The sequence below is a fragment of the Verticillium nonalfalfae genome (genome assembly GCF_003724135.2).
Source record: "Verticillium nonalfalfae strain VnAa140/NRRL 66861 chromosome Unknown scaffold_7, whole genome shotgun sequence".
NCBI lineage: Eukaryota > Fungi > Ascomycota > Sordariomycetes > Glomerellales > Plectosphaerellaceae > Verticillium > Verticillium nonalfalfae.
The window spans coordinates 17552-33517 of NW_021167232.1; the positions used below are offsets into that span (position 1 = coordinate 17552).

Below are 15966 nucleotides of genomic sequence, written 5' to 3' on the forward strand. Positions count from 1 at the left end.
GCCGGAAGAAACGACACACTTAGAGGTTGACCTGTAGCACTATGGACGCTGGCCTGGCAGGTTGCGGGGAATAGGGCAGTAGAATATGAGTCATGTTAAGACCCCTGCCTTCAACAATCATCCGAACTGGTGTATCGGTTAACATTTGTCGCTTTCATTCGAGAGTACCGACAGGCGCGGGGTTCGATTCCCCGGTTCGGAATCTTTTTACTTTTTAACCCATCGTCCTACGGCTGAATTGTTTGCGCCCAAGTCTAAGGCTTTTACAAATTCAATTCTTTTATGGCAGTTGGAGATCTGCAATGCCCTTTGAGCCAGACTTTTGCCGTGTTGTGTGTGAAGCGTACGATGCGTTCCTCGGGCTGAGGAGGACTGGTGAACCCTGCCAACCTTCCCAGCCGACTCAAGATAAGTCAGATCTGTCTGAAGTAAACACTTATATCAGCTGAATGGATCAGTTGTTCATAGCCTGGCAGACTGGTAAATCTCAGCCAAGCAGTATCCATCTCATGGCAGGGAACACCCGTTTCAGCATCCTTTCTCCTGACGTCACTTCCTTTTGGAACCCGCATTCCTTTTGATTTTGTGAATCTTTTGCTTCATCGACTATTACAACAGTAATGACATTCAAAGACTTTGTGCTCATGATGTTATCATAACCTTACCTGTTTCAATACTGACGAGCCCGGATGATGAGGTAATCAATGTAAGGCGACCTTGTGGCAGGTTACTTACACGGGTTGGTCCTGATCTCCCCTGGCGGCCTGTCATTCTTATTGATAACCAGTCGCGACTTACACACCTACATACCTACTCAGGTACATAACAGACATCAGCTTGCGGAGAATCCATACAATGAGTAGGCAAACTCGGGAAGTGGTGCCTGCCCTGTGGCAAGGAAAATAATGAGCAAAATCGGATTCTCTCACCTCGCTGTCTTTGACGACGCCAACCGTCGTCTGCGAACCAGATATTTTGTCAACACGTCTTCCTCGACCACAGCCTCTACCTGACTTGGCACACACTCATTACGCACCCAAGCTGCAACACCGTCAATGAATATCGGATCTCCTCCCTTCATAATGTGGTCAGGACCCTCGACTCCACAGACGTTTGACTCCTTCGGCGCAGCCACCGGGCTTGCTTTGCACGAATCCATGCAGAACAATCAAAGCACGACCAGCCACTCGAGAGCACACATCTTCCGACAATACGTCGTCCCTGTGATCCTCTGCCTTGGCGTCATCAGCACGATGGTACACAACATCTAGGCAATGGTGGAGGGCATCGGCAGACCGGGTAGTGGGGGGTGCTGCTGCAATTGTTCGGCGCCGACATGAAGGAGCATGCCGGCTGGCGCATCGCGAATACAGCATTCAAAGAACGAGGCATCACCCGGATACCAAGCTGGGATCAATCGCAAGACTTACGTGGGGAGATGCACGTCCTTGGATACACAGTGGAGCAGTCGACAATACTTAATCAGTATCCTTCGGTTCCCGTGTCTACACCTTCGAGGATCGTTGTGAAGTAATTGATGAAAGACGACAACTTTGTTGCTTGCCATGTGTGTTGATATTCGTCGTCCCCAGGCCTGGTTCGAGAGGCCACGCCCGGCTGCGGATCAATGGGAGACCCGCCTTTCCCCACCTGGCAGTCAAACCACCATCGTCATCCCTCCACGTCAAGCTTTAGCTACAGCACAGCACACACACCCACGCACATACACATGCCGACGCACTCACCCGAGGCCCAGCAAGCATGGCCGCGTCAATAGAGCAACAAACCCCGAAGGGGGCGCAAGGGCTCGACATTCGTGTTGAAGACTACCTCGACGACAAGCTCCAATCCACTACCGACTTAGAGAGCCTCGAAACCCTGCTGGCCAATGTCGAAACCCAGCGCAGCCAGCTTCAGGCGCAGCTCGACAACGCTGTCAAGCAGCTCGATGAAGCTCGCTTCACGTCCCGCGACCGCCAGACATCCCTCGAGACACGCATTCAAGACTTTCAGGAGCTTCAGCACAGCATCGACATCCGCGTCAAGGTCGCCGCCGCATCGGATGCACCCAACCAGGCGATCGCCCGCCTGCAGGAGCCCATGAAGAAGCTGCGCACCGTCGAGCTTGCGCAAAAATACCTCGTCCTCCTGCAAGAGGTCGATTCCCTTCGCAAGGAGGCTCGGTCGCATCTGCCAGAAAGCCCAAAGGCGGCGCTCGAGCCGTATGCGCAGCTCAAGCAGCTGTCGGTACGCCTGGCCGAGCTGTCTGGCATCGCAGACGACGCGGCAGTGCACCTTGTCAATTACGTCGAGACGGTCACCGAGACACTGTGGGACGAGATGAAGAAGACCATGTCGGCTGAGCTGGATGCCATCCTGACGCAGAGGTCCTGGCCGATGGGCGTGGATCCCAGTGCTGAGATGGATGACGAGTGGCTGCAGTGCTTTGAAAAGTTGATCGACCTCCAGATCCCCGAGGTCGTGTACAGCACGGAAACTGTGACGTTGCTGCCCTTTGACGTCATGTGCAAGATGTTCATCTCCGAGTTCCGATACCACTTTATGAGTGACAAGCCGACAAGCAAGCCTGAGGCTCTGGGAACGCACTGCTTCCCGTGGTTCCTGGCGACGATTGAGAAGTGGGAGGATTTCTTCCGGGACAACCTGGGCCACATGCTTGCCGCCAAGCTGAAGGACACACCGGCGGCAAACAACACAGTCTACATCGACCCGGTGTGCGCCTTTGTCACGACAATGCTACCTGTTCTTCGGGAAAAGGTTCACACTGTTGTGGCCGACGCTGTCAACGTGCCTACCTTCCTGAGCAGCCTGATAGGCCAACTCATGACGTTTGATGACAACATTCGCGCCAGGTTCAGCTATGACGGAGGCAACTCGGAGGACGGATGGGCTGGTTTGACCACCGAGGTCCTTGACAAGTATTTCGAGCCCTGGTTCGTGGCAGAGAAGGAATTTGCATTGGAGCGATTCCAGGCCATCATGGCTGCGCCAGATGCCCGAAATATCGACTACGACTACACAGGCAGCGGAAAGACGAAACCGACCTACGGCGCGACCCGCGTCACTGATCTGTTGCGATCCATTACCGCGCAGTACGAGCGGGCCAGGAACTTCAAGCACAAGATGCGCTTCCTCATCGGCATACAGCTCGACATCCTCGACGACTTTCACGATCGGCTCAGGGGGTCTCTTGAAGCCTATCAATCCATCACATCCACCGTGGGCAGGACGCTGCATGGCGTGACCAAGGAGCAGCTGGCGGCGCTGGAGGGAACGGGAGCTCTCGAGACCTTGTGCAAGGTGTACGGCAGCTCCGACCATGTTGTCAACACGCTGAAGGACTGGAGCAACGAGGACTTTTTCGTCACGTTGTGGGACGAACTCCAGACGCGGGCGAAACCCGGCAACGAGTCTCCTGAGATTGCTGGCGAGATGAGCTATGAGGAGGTCAAGGACCGAACCTCAACTGCCGTCGGATCGGACAACGGAGACGGCATCTTGTTCGATGAAACGATAGCCGCCTATGCGTTGAGGAGAAAGGCAGCGCAGGACTTCCTCGTCGGGGCGTTGTCCAAGTCTCACAATGATGCCCTCAAAGCATACTCGACGAAGGTGCAATGGACGACAATCAGCGATAGTGGCGCCGAGGGTAGGTCACCTGCCACGAGCACCAAGAGCGAAGACTGACCTTTTGCCAGTGGATCCCTTCCAGCTTGCCATCACAGCCGAGCTCGACGAACCCCTTCGTGTACGTGCCAGAGGCTACTACTACTATGTGCTTGGCTCTTGCTGACAGCCTCAGATTCTTCGTCAAAACCTCGACTTCCTCGTCAAAGCTCTCAGCACAGCCGCGTTCCGACGCACTTGGCGCGCAGCCCTCGATAAACTGCAGGACTTCCTCTGGGGTGAGGTGCTCATGCGGCAGACGTTCACAGCGCTCGGCGCGGCGCAGTTCCTGCGGGACCTCAACGCCATCCTGTCGCTCGTCGACCGGTACATCCCGAACGGCGTGGGCCCGCTGGGCAGCCTGCACGACGCGCTGCGACTGCTCAACCTGCCGGTCGAGGCGCAGTCTGCCGGCGGCGTGTCGCTCAAGGTGGCGACTGACCGCATCTTCACAGACAATACCGAGGCGAAGAAGATGCTGGAGGCGCTCGAGATTGACTCGCTGACGCCTGCGAACGCGAGACACATCTTGCAGCGGCGGCTGGAGACAAACGAGTAACAGTGTCCGCTTGTTGGTCAAAAAGAAATAAAATCTGCCATCAATGTTGAATATGTACGCTCGCCATCTGTCTCTACTGTGTGACAGCCCTCTGGACGTGACTGCGTCCGTCTTTCTCTAAAAGAACATGTTAAACGCCCGTGTGATGATTCTTCTTCTTCCACCTTATCTCTGCCCTGCCATCGCTGGCTCCTTCCCTCCGCCTTCAGGGTCGTGGCGACACCGGCCTAGTTGATCAGCCGCATCGTCAGCTCGACCGTCGCAAACGTCGCGGCGCTCACAGGCATGGCCCTCAGCAGCGTGGGGGCGATGCCCTTCCAGAACCCGCGCAGGCCCTCGGCGCGGTACGTCTGGGCGAAGCAGTCGCGCATGGTCTTGTACTGTTGCGCGGCGCCGAAGCCGTCGGTCTGCATCTTGCTCTTGACGACGTCAAAGGGGTAGCTGCCGAGCCAGAGGGCCTCGCCGGCGAGGCCGCCGTACAGGGCGACCTTCCAGCTGGGCACGTCCTTGCGGGCGATGGCGTGGCGGGCGGCGTCGGCGTTCATCATGTACTCGAAGGCGAGGAACCACATGCCGTAGGCCTGGGCCTCGCGCAGCAGGGTGACGGCCTGGCCGCGGTAGAGGCCGCGCAGGACGCCGCCGTGGGCGGCCAGGGCGCGGACGCAGGCGAGGGGCCCCGCGTAGAGGCGGCCGGCGCCGTGGGGCTGGGTCTGCAGGCGGATGCGGACGTGCTCGATGGGGCCGGAGAGGGGCGCGTTGGCGAGGCCGGCGAAGGCGCCGGCGGCGTAGTACTGGGCGTACGACAGCGGGTGGCCGGCGTTGCGCGCCTCGAGGTAGCGGCGCGCCTGGTGGAAGGCGCCGAACTGGATCGACACGCAGGCGCCGATGCCGATGAGCGGCGTCAGCGTGCCCTTGTAGAAGGCGAGCGCGCCCTCGTTCCGGTAGATGGCCGTCGCCGCCTCGAGGGCCGACGTGTGCACCGTCGACGTCTGCAGGCGGACCTTGACTATGTCGAAGGGCTGGCCGACGAGCACCTGGGTGATGCCGCCGGCGGCGCCGGAGAAGAGATCCTTGGCCGTCTGCAGAGCACCGCCCTGTGGCTCGGGCGCCTGGTGCAGCTCGACGTCGTTCGCGGCCGTCGCCATTGTCGCTTCGTTCGTGGTCTGGGTCGATTCGATCAAGGCGAGTGCTCGGAGCTGGCGAACCCCTCCCCGACGTTGCTTGGGCGGGCGGTCAGAGGTCGTCGAAAGCGAGACGCACGGGGGCCGGGGAAAAGTCCCGGGCGATTGTCCGCTGGTCGGAAAGCTGCAGAAGGATCGGGAAGCAGAGGGAGGAGCTCAATTGACGTCGACGTGTCACGATTGGTCTTTTTTTTTTGTCGGGTTATGGGTGTTGGTGGAAGATGTGAATCAAGTGGCCGGGATCGGGGGAGGGTCCCTTATCTTTTGGAGCACCACAACTGTGGTTACCTTCGGTGTTGGCCCATGGTGGGGTTTGCGATCCACGAAGACTATTGCGTGCTGGCGCTAGCCTTCTGGGCGCAGGGAGCCCAGGGAGCCCAGAGAGCTTTCTCGACAACATGTCTCGCTCCCACTTCATCGACGGCAGATCAGTGTATTGACATGTGCTCTATGGGAGCTGCGGTCCTCGGACAAGGGGGAATCGTGGGATTGTGGGATCATCCTAAATGAACAGCTTCAATACCGCCGGACCCCCTTCTTCTCGCCCGCCGCCTGCTCCTGGGCCTCGGCATGCATCGCGATGGCCTCCTTGAGCTTCCCAATGACCTCTGGCTGGTTGCTGAACGCCGTCTGCAGAACCTCCTCGAGCTCCTTCTCGACCTTGCCAATGGGCTTGACGCCAGCCTTCCTCGCCTTGGCGTCCATGGTGAGGCCACCCCACCGTTGCGTGAATGCCACGATCGACTGCCTCAGAAGCTCGTCGAGCTGCTCGTTCATGTCCTCCACCGTCAGCGACCCAGCCGTGACCGCGGGCGGCGCCGCCTTGGCCGACGACCAGAAGGAAGAGCCCACAGACCCAACGCCGCCAATGATGCTGCCGAAGAAGCTGACCCAGTTCTGCGGGCTGAGCGTGTTCCAGATCTGGCCAAAGTGCTGGAGCGCGGCGCCGTCGCCGCGAATGTCGCCAATCTCGAGCGAGAGCAATTCGTTCTTGATGATGAGGAGATTCTTGATCATGAAGAGGTCGGCGTCGGTCCCGTTCTTGATGTACCTGATGCGCGCCTCGGCCCGCTGCAGCACCTTGACGGATTCACGGACAATATTGAACACGACGCGGTTGTTCTTTTGCTGCGACATGTTAGCGTCTCCTCGAGCGATGCAACCAACATGATACGTACACTGCGCTCCTTGGGCATCGTCTGGTCATACATGGCCAGAAGCCCCATGGCTTTGGTGACGGGGGCGTAGGCGTTGGACGCCGACACGCCGTCCACGACGGGCTTGATCTTCAGTCCCTCGTCGTCGAGCGCCATCTTTGTGATGGTCTTGGTCGTCTCGGCATTGAACATGTCGTCGGTGAAGACCCAGAGATGTTCCGTCAGGACCCTGGCGCTCAGCTCCCTGCACTGTTGGGAGAACGGCGACTCCTCCTCGTCGTAGTCCAGGACGAGATACTCGTTCATCAGCCAGGCCACAATGTTGCACACCGTGCGCAGCTCTTCCGTCTTGAGCGCGGCGCATAGGTGGGCGGAGAGGATCGCTATGTTGGCCGGGTTCACGGCACCCTTCGAGGCGGACTTGAGAGCCTGGTACGCGGACGCGGGATCAGAGCTCCACTGCAGGTCCAAGCCAAAGATTCGGTGTACGAGGCTGTTCTCGTTGTACGCCCTCTCAAACGTCTGCTTAAGGTAGTTTCGGCATCCCGTCTCCACCGAGAGGTCCTTTCGCTCCCTCGCGAATTCGGCCACGTCTTTGTCCGTCATTGGCTTCAAATCGTCGTTGCGAACTGCCAGGTATGTCGAGAACAGGTTGTTCGCCGTGTTGACGTAAATGTCGTGCGCCGTGCCGGAGATTGGCTGCCCGTACTCATCAAAGACGTTGCGCATGACCTTGTGGATGTTGGGCAGCAGAGAATAGGTGTCGGCGATCATTTCGGCAAAGCGGCCGTACGCAAGAGCATGGCGGGTGGCCTCGGACTTGGACGCCGCGATGGGTTTGGCGATTTCGTCGGAGATGTTCTTGAGCCGGTTGCTGAGACCGACCTCGAGCAGATGGAGTGCTTTCGTCAGCTGGGATTCGTATCGTGCGAGGTAGGAGTCGGCGTCGCGATATGTAGGCTATTTTGTTTGTCATGTCAGCATGCTGGTGCGTGGGGGATCCTGTGTGACCTACGTGTTTGGTCATAAAGTCGATGCATGCGTTGAGATTGTCCAGGACCTCGCCGAACACCACGTCCTCGACCAAGCGACCGGCGCCAGGCGCGTTGAGCCTCCGCGTGACATTGTCCAGGTACGTGTAGAAGTACAGATCGGTGCCGACCTCGTCTGCGAGCTCTTGGAGACGCTTCTGCTCATCGATGAGGTCCTCGCACTGCGACTGGAACGAGGTGGTCTGGGTCTCGACCGCCTGGAATGAATTGGAGAGCGTCGTCAGGAGGTCGAGGGACGCGTTGGTGTCGACAATGAGGGCCTCGAGGTGGCGCTCGGTCAGATCCAGCTGGTCTTTGTAGATGCTTTCAGAATGATTAGCCGGGCTTCTATGGGAGGGGCGGACGGGGTTGGCCCCATACAGGTACTCATGCTGGCTGGCCTGCAGCAGCTCGTCATTGTACTGATCGAGAACAGGCCGTCGCGGAACGGGGATGTTGTCGACATTGGCTGCGATCATCAGTGCCTCGAGGCTCTTGTCTTTCCTCCTCTTGCGGTCCTCCCTCTTCTTGTGCGCATCCTTGGCGAGCTGGGCGCGAACGACGTGGTAAAAGTCGGAGTAGGATTTGGCACGGCGAGCCAGCACCGGCTCTGGCGGGTCATCGTCGTCTTCGGGGTCTTCGAGGAGCCGGCTCAGCGGCTCTGGAGCTTCCGAGGGCTGTATCGTTCCCTGGGAGGACTGTTCAGAACGGGCAGTGTCGTGGTGAGCGGGAGGGGGGGGGGGAGACAAACGTTGGGCTGCTGGAGGAGGGACTCCTTGCGCCGGTGGCCGGCATTCTTGACGGTCGAGGCAGCAGTCTTGGCGACCTCGGGCACAAAGCTGTACCAAGAGTCGTCGTACATGTTGGCAGGTTCTGCGGCGCAAACTAGACGAAGTGCAAGGCGATGCGGTCCGGGTCGGTCATCACCTGCTTCGCCCGTCGTCGTTCTATCGGACCAGGTGTTCTTGTCGTGTCGGATCGTCCACTGTTGGTGGGGCGCTTGGGGCGTTGAATCAGTGGGTGGTCCCCTGAGAGACCCGACGGTTCCCCATTGGACTGACAGCTCGAAAAATGGAGCATCCCGCTGTGGGGAAGCAGCTTGGGGCCTTGCAGGGATTCTAGTCGCGCGGGATTGGAGGCACGCGTCGGTCTTTCTTAGGCTGGCGAAAGAGAGAGCAGCTTTCTCGGATGACCTCACGACATTTTAGCCAAGAGGGGGTATGTATGCCTTCACCCAGCTCTATCGTCCTTGCCGTTACACACACACACACACACACACACACACACACTCACACACTCACACATACAAACACCAGAAAACTGGCATCCATTGTGAGGAGGTCCATCATCGAGAAATCGACTCTTCATTCGGCTGCCACATTGCCAATCGTCGTCGAACAGCATGAGGGCCTACAGAAGCACCCTCCCAGCTCTGCGAGCAACAGGGAGACCAGTCACACGGAAACCGCAAACATGGGCTCGTCACGCCAGCAACCGCTCTCGCCCCGATTCCCAGGACGGAGGCGGCGGGAAGAGACTGGCTGGATTCCTGGCCATCTTTGCTCTGGGCGCCGGCGCTGGTGCCGCCTACTACTATCCCGTCCTGTTCCCCGGCACCGACGCCGAAGCAGTCAAGCCTGTCATCCCCAAGGCGCAGATCAAGTTTGAGAAGGAGCGGCAGCAGGCTACCTCCAAGGAGCACAACCGGGACATCATCAGCTCGCAGCACGCGCAGGTTCGCCAAAGCTGGGAGAACCCTGGCGTGTATGCGTGGGGCTCCAACGCGGGCAAGGTCGTCGACCAGCAGTCGAAGGAGACCTACGTCAAGCTCCCCAGGAGGATTTCTTACTTTGACGGGAAGCTTCTGCGGGACGTCAAGCTGACGCAAAACTTTGGCGTCGCCGTCACCGAGGAGGGCAACCTCGTGCAATGGGGCCTCGGCTTTTCCCAAGTCGACCCCAGCCCCGCGGAGACGCTCAAGGGCAAGAACCTCACCAAGATCGCCGTCTCGGACGATCGAATCCTCGCTCTGGCCTCCAATGGCGCAGTCTATGCCGTACCGGCCTCGCTCGGCGACCAAGATACCGCTGAGAAGGCGCAAGCCCGGGCGCAGCAGTCGTCGTCCTCCTCGTCCTCCTGGTTTCCTTTTTGGAGCTCGGGCGCAAGCGTCCTCGAGCCCAGCACCATTCGAACCCTGACACCGAGCGGCCTCGCCCGCGGCGAGAAGGTCGTTGACATCAGCAGCGGTCTGCAGCACGGTCTGCTCCTGACCTCCAAGGGCAGGGTCTTCTCCTTCGCGTCGAGCTTGTCTGGATTCCCGTCCGTCGGACAGATGGGAGTGCCCGGTCTCAGCTGGGCGACACGTCCTGAAGGCGCCTTTGACCAGCCGCACGAGATTTTCGGCCTCAAGGGCTTCGAGGTTGTCAAGATTGCCACGGGCGACAACCACTCGGTCGCGCTCGACAAGGACGGCAAGGTATTTACGTTTGGCGACAACACATTCGGCCAGCTGGGTCTCCAGTCCGAGTCCGGGTTCAAGAGCATCGACGTGCCCTCTCTCATCCCCGTGCCGCGTCTCTACGCGAACACGGGCCTCGTCCCGAGGGTGACGTCGATTGCCGCCGGCGGACTCAACTCGTTCTTCACCGTCGACGCCACGCCGCCGGCGTTCACGGGCGACCGCAAGACGGCACGCACGACAGCCGACACGTGGGCCTGCGGCAGCGGCATCCTCGGCACGCTGGGCACGGGCAAGTGGACGCACGTGTCGTCGAACCCGGTCAAGATCAAGAACCTGTCGGGGCTCAGCGAGTACGACGAAGCCAACCACCAGGTGGTGCCGATCCGGCTGGCGGACATCACGGTGGGCAGCACGCACGCGGCGGCGACCATGGCCAACGTGACGTACACGGGCACGACGGCGCGGGGGTCGGAGAACGACACCAACTGGGGCGCCGACGTTGTCTTCTGGGGCGGCAACGAGCACTACCAGCTGGGCACGGGCAAGCGGTCGAACGTCAACGCGCCGACGTACATCCAGCCGCTCGACGGCGGGGCCACGGGCGATTTCCACCGGTTCCAGCTGACGCCGCGCAAGACGGTCAGGCTCGGCGAGGACGGCAAGGGACGCAAGGCCAGCCTCGAGCAAAGGGTGGAGTGCGGGCGCATGGTGACGGCCGTGTACTCGGCGGCGTAAGGTTCTGGCTACGGGGGGTTTTTTTTTTTTTCCTATGGGCGTGACCCGTGTGTACCATGTATTCCAATTCCATGTACGATAGACGCTGTTAGGCTTTGGCGCACGGCACGGTACTGCGTGTGCCTTTGGGTATGCCCTTGTCAGGAGACAGACAGGCAAAGGACGACGAGGAGAGGGTAGGAGGGCTGTTCCACGCGATGGAGTCATTCTTGAACCATATTCTGGGGGGCGCTGTCCAATCAAGCATCTCGACTTTTGCGTCCAGCCCGTGTGAGTGTGTGGCATGTACGTCCACTGGATGTTGGGACCCAGCAGGGATCAAGGTGGCCAGAGGGGAAACGAGTACAAGTACTACTTGGACGCGTGGATGGGGCGAATGTGGGTGAAAAGGGGAAAAGTGTACCTCTGGCGAGTGCAACTGAGGCGAGTGCAACGCAGACGATCGATAGAGGCCACAGTAGGTTCTGTGACGAATGCACGGAAGCGTCTGCATACGACCCTGGGCATGTTTTTTTTTTTTTGCCATGCTGTCGGGCCAAACCATGCTGTCAGATAAAAATAGAGGGCTGACATGCAGCGAGCTGAGAGGCGTCGATCATCGTGGTCTCACGATCCGAAGCGCCTGCATTCAGGTACAAGGCAAGGTACAGGTACAGTAGGTGGTAGGTACCTAAGGTAGGTGCCTAGGCACGCTGCACGCTGCACGCTGCACGCAACGCCTCCTGATGCCCCAGCGCTCACCGCACCCAGGGGGCCACAGTGGCAAGCAGTGCAGGCCTCAGCGATGGCCCCAGCACACAGCGCACCTCACCTCCAGGGGCCAGCGCAGCGTTCCAGGCGCTCGGGACGGTGGTGGCCCGGCTCTTCAGGGGCCTCGTCTAGTGGACCGCCCCTGTGGGATCGCAGGCCACCCTGGCCCTGCCCCCGTGGACACGGACATTGGCATGCCAAGATGACATCGCGCCTAATCTGGGTTTGCTGGCCCGATCCATGTGCCATCTCCGAACGCTGGAGCTGTGTTATTTCCAATCATCCTCCTCCGCCTCTCCGCCTCTCCGCCCCCCATGTCCCTATTTCCCTGCAACAAGTTTTCTACCCCTGGACCTGGACTTCAACCTGGCCACAGAGAGGGACAGAGAGAGAGAGAGAGAGAGAGAGTCCTCGGGGAGCGCGAGGGAGCCAACGACCTGAAAGTGGCGAGATCAGCTTGGATCGACCCCTTCGCAACGCAGCCTCCCATTGAGAGAACGAGAACGAGAACGAGCCTCTCTGACAATCCATCTCCTTTCCCATCCCTGTTTTCTTTCCCCTCTTCCTCTGGGATCAACCTTCACACGCTCGCCGCGTGGCCAACCTCGCCGAAGCATCTCTCACGTCACAGCACGTGCCCCTTGGAGATCCTGTGACACGCCTCGCCAGCCTTTCGAAACTCGGCACTGTTCATTGCGGCCCCCGAGAGCCTTGCGATCGACATTGATTTACATTGTCTGTTTCTCGATCTCGCGTCCACCCGTTCTCGTTCTGTCTGCACGTCCCGACCGAGTCCATCCTTTTGTGTCTCACGCCACTCGAACGACCACCTCCCGCTCAGCCTTGCCGCCGCCGCCGACGACGACGACATCGTAGCCTCCCACGACCCACGTTCCGGCCACCCCAGCAGCCGCACCCATCCGACGCTTACCTGGACTACTCCTCAACCGGGGCGGCGACCCGGCAGCCTCTGCCTCCATCCCACAGCGCCCCTCCAGCATCCCGCGCGCCGCGACCATGGAGATTCCCAAGTTCCGCCGCAAGCCCAAGGCGCCCACCATAGCCACCGATCCCAAGACCCTCACCGTCCCCGACGCCGCCGAACCCTCCCCGACGAGCAACACCATCCCCCTCGCCGTCTCGGCGACGACACCCGGCAAGCAGGGCAGCTTTCGCAAGAGCGCCCTGCGACACCTTCGCTCCTCAGCCAAGCGCGCCCGATCCCCAGCGCCGCCGCCGCCGCCGCCGCCAGCCTCGTCCTCGCCCCCTCCGACCTTGGCTTCGACCCGTGATGGCCTCGCTGACGCCATGCCTGCGTCACCTGTCTCCCTGCGGCACCGCGACGGACTGCTGGCCGACTCGCCCGAGAGGAACAAGCTGAAGATGCCCTCGTTCCTCGACTTGTCACAAGAAGGTACTGCTCCCCTTCCAAAGCGAAATAGGAAACAAAATTGCTTCTCCACGGCAAAGCTGACATGCATGAACCCTCAGGGATCCACTCGAAATTCCAGGACCTCACTTGGACCGAACGCAACCGCCTGCACAATGCCATGGCCCAGGAGGCCGCCACGAATCCCGACTCGACCTACCGATATGCCGTCCATAAGCAGGTCGACATGCGCCGCGGCGTCATGGACCGCTACTGCAACATCAAGCCCTACAACCGCAACCGCGTCCGCCTGCGCGTCCCCGAGGGCACGCTCGACTACGTCAACGCCTCGGCCGTCGTCCTGCCCTCCCCACGCAGAAGCCTGGCGTCGCCTGCCCCGGCCCCGGCCCCGGCCCCGCTGCGCTACATTGCCATGCAGGGGCCCGTCGAGAACTCGGTCGACTCTGTCTGGCGCATGATCGCCGAGCAGTTCGACTCGCCCGTCGTCATTGTCCAGCTGACGACCATGTTCGAGAACGGCACCATCAAGTGCTACCCGTATTTCCCCATGTCCGCCGAGGACGAGCCCTGGATTCTCAACGAGGACGACGGCTGGGAGGACGGCTGGGGCGCCGAGCTGCGCTTCGACTCGATGGAGACGCTCGAGGACGGCGCCATTGAGCTGCGCAAGCTCATCCTGCGCGTCGCGCCCCCGCCGCCCTCTGCCGCCCCCGGTACCGACGCCGACGCCGACGACGCCGACATTGAAGTGACGCAGACGGCCTCGCCGGCGCCCGAGCCCACGGAGCAGGTCATCTGGCACTTTCTCTACACGCGCTGGCCGGACTTTGGCGCCCCCGCCCTCGAGGATCTCGGCAGCTTCCTGACCCTCATGCGCCTCTCGCGCGACTACAACACCGGCAGCAGCACTGTGAGCCTCTCGGACGCAGACTCGACGCTCGCAGCCCCAGCAGCGACTTCCGCCGGCCCGCCTCCGCGCATCATCCACTGCAGCGCCGGCGTGGGTCGCACGGGCACCTTCATCACGCTCGAGCACCTCATGCGCGAGCTCGACGCCGGCCTCCTCGAAGCCTACCCGGCCGCGGGGCCAGACCTCATCCACGCGACGGTCGAGGCCCTCCGCGAGCAGCGGCCCAGCATGGTCCAGGCGCCGCCGCAGTTCCTCTTCCTCTACAGCGTGCTGCGGCGCATGTGGCTCGAGCGGTACGCGCCGGCGCTCGCGGCGGCCGAGGGGGGTGCCGGCGCCAGCACAACGTCGAGAGACTCGACCGACGGCACGGCGTCGACGGCGGGCGACGGCGAGCCGGCGGCTAAGAGGCTGGAGATGGGCGATCCGTTTGTCGATTGACGTGAGGCGCGGGCGCGCGGGAAAGACGGGCGACAAGGGTTGGATATGGATCGGCCTGAGGAGCCCGCGGCGACGACGACGACGACGGCTGGTCTCGCCGTCGACGCTGATGCCCTTTCTCAAGCGCCTGCTGCGCGGAAGGGCTGGAGGGCACGCATGGAGGCACGGAGGGCGGCTCACGCATGAGGACGGCCGGGCTTTGGCGAAGCTGCTCGGTCCTATGGGGTTCAAAGATGAGGGGGCGCATCCTCGCATCCCACCCCCCCTCTCTGTTCACAATTTCTGTAACTCTTCTTCTGTTTTTGCACTCTTTCTTTTTGCTTTTTGCTTTTTGCATTTCACCACGGCGTTTGGACAGGCGGGCTTACACGGGAACGCTGTATTACTACACTACCTGAGCTGTACGGACTATCTTTCCCCCCTCCCCACGAGCGGACGGTAGGCTGATGGGAGGAGGAGGCACAGGGCGGAAGGGGGCGGGCTGTATAATCTTTCAGGGGTGTGAAGCATCATGACATAACAATGTCCAGCATAGGGGCGGCGGTGGTTTTGATAGGAAGGGCATCCTCCCCCCCTTCGGGCAAGGGTGAGCTGAGCTTTTTTGCCCTGTCCCATGGGGTGGTGGTAGTGGTCTGAACGTTTGAACTTGGCACGGGAACCGGACTTGCATACAGATCACAGCGGAAGGAATAACACATGGTTTAACCACGCTCCCTGCAATGACAAGTTGATACCACGGAGGTACCTGGGCGTCGACGCGGGTGACTTTGCACGTGTCGATCGCCGGTAGTGGTTGATGCAGAGCCGAATAGGCGAGAAGTGATTTGAGCCGGGGGTGGCGTCTGTCTTCATGGTCATGGCATCACGGTTGTTTGGCGAGGCGGCGACAGGCAGCTCAGTCCAGTTGGAGCAACATCCAGCCATCCAGCCATCCCGTCCCCCTTTCACGTTCTTCGGCCCGTCTGATGACCGGCTGGGATCCCTGGTGATGGCGCACTTGGCCATGCACACGTGAAGCGAGAGCTACAGTCTTCAGTCCATGTACAGGGTCCTCGTCCGCGTGCCAGGGTGAGACGGACGGCATCAGATTGTCCGGTGGGAGGGGGAAAAATGAAAGAATGGGGAGAACCGGACGAGGGACGAAGCACACACGGCGTGCGTCCGGCCACCGGCCGCCCGGTGGGCAACTGGGCTGTGCGGCTAAAGTCGAGATGGCGTCAGGGGGGGGAGGGACGGTGACAGAAAAGACGCTGATGCTCTGCTGTTATGACGTCTCAGGGGTCTTGCGTTGCAGCCGATACCGGGTGACGAGGCTCGGATGCCTTGCAGCAGCAACAGTGCAAGCGAAACTTTTTTTCCCTCTCTCGATGCATGTGAGGTGCAGTGCATGTCGGTCCTGGCCCTGGCAGGGGTGTGTCGATGATGCGGAGAAGAATCGCGTTCTGCCTAGCTAGTGGTCGCGAGGTTGGCTCTCGCCCGCTCCAGGGCACGAAACAAGGGGACATGGGACGAACGGCTGTCGGGCTTGCATGTGTGGCATGCTTCGCAGCGCACACGCACATACACACACTTCGCGCAGCACATGGTCGCGTCTGGGCACGGCGAGAGAATGGCCGGAGGCTCGAATGGGAAAGTTTTGAGGCCGCGCAGGTTTTCAGTCTCAACCG

General features: G+C 60.5%; 5 protein-coding genes and 1 non-coding gene across 6 annotated transcripts; 4 read left to right on the forward strand and 2 right to left on the reverse strand.

The window, feature by feature from the left end:
• Positions 1–120: 120 nt before the first annotated feature.
• D7B24_008048 lies at positions 121–202 on the forward strand. Its single transcript has one exon. It is a non-coding gene; the product is annotated as a tRNA-Glu (tRNA).
• A 1559-nt stretch (positions 203–1761) lies between these two features.
• D7B24_008049 (uncharacterized protein) lies at positions 1762–4246 on the forward strand (the record flags this gene model as incomplete). The annotated part of the gene is made up of 3 exons (XM_028642145.1): positions 1762–3670; positions 3720–3769; positions 3824–4246. The coding sequence occupies 3 exons, from the start codon at positions 1762–1764 to the stop codon at positions 4244–4246; spliced, it is 2382 nt and encodes a 793-aa protein (XP_028498517.1).
• Positions 4247–4473: 227 nt separating this feature from the next.
• Positions 4474–5391, reverse strand: D7B24_008050 (uncharacterized protein; the record flags this gene model as incomplete). The annotated part of the gene is made up of 1 exon (XM_028642146.1): positions 4474–5391. The coding sequence occupies one exon, from the start codon at positions 5389–5391 to the stop codon at positions 4474–4476; it is 918 nt and encodes a 305-aa protein (XP_028498518.1).
• Positions 5392–5943: 552 nt separating this feature from the next.
• Positions 5944–8477, reverse strand: COG3 (Golgi transport complex subunit 3; the record flags this gene model as incomplete). Its single annotated transcript, XM_028642147.1, has 5 exons — positions 5944–6555; positions 6606–7544; positions 7600–7963; positions 7997–8313; positions 8367–8477. 5 exons carry the CDS (start codon positions 8475–8477, stop codon positions 5944–5946), a joined length of 2343 nt encoding a protein of 780 aa, XP_028498519.1.
• Positions 8478–9017: 540 nt separating this feature from the next.
• D7B24_008052 (uncharacterized protein) lies at positions 9018–10811 on the forward strand (the record flags this gene model as incomplete). The annotated part of the gene is made up of 1 exon (XM_028642148.1): positions 9018–10811. The coding sequence occupies one exon, from the start codon at positions 9018–9020 to the stop codon at positions 10809–10811; it is 1794 nt and encodes a 597-aa protein (XP_028498520.1).
• A 1767-nt stretch (positions 10812–12578) lies between these two features.
• Positions 12579–14299, forward strand: D7B24_008053 (uncharacterized protein; the record flags this gene model as incomplete). Its single annotated transcript, XM_028642149.1, has 2 exons — positions 12579–12975; positions 13053–14299. 2 exons carry the CDS (start codon positions 12579–12581, stop codon positions 14297–14299), a joined length of 1644 nt encoding a protein of 547 aa, XP_028498521.1.
• Between the last annotated feature and the right edge of the window lie 1667 nt (positions 14300–15966).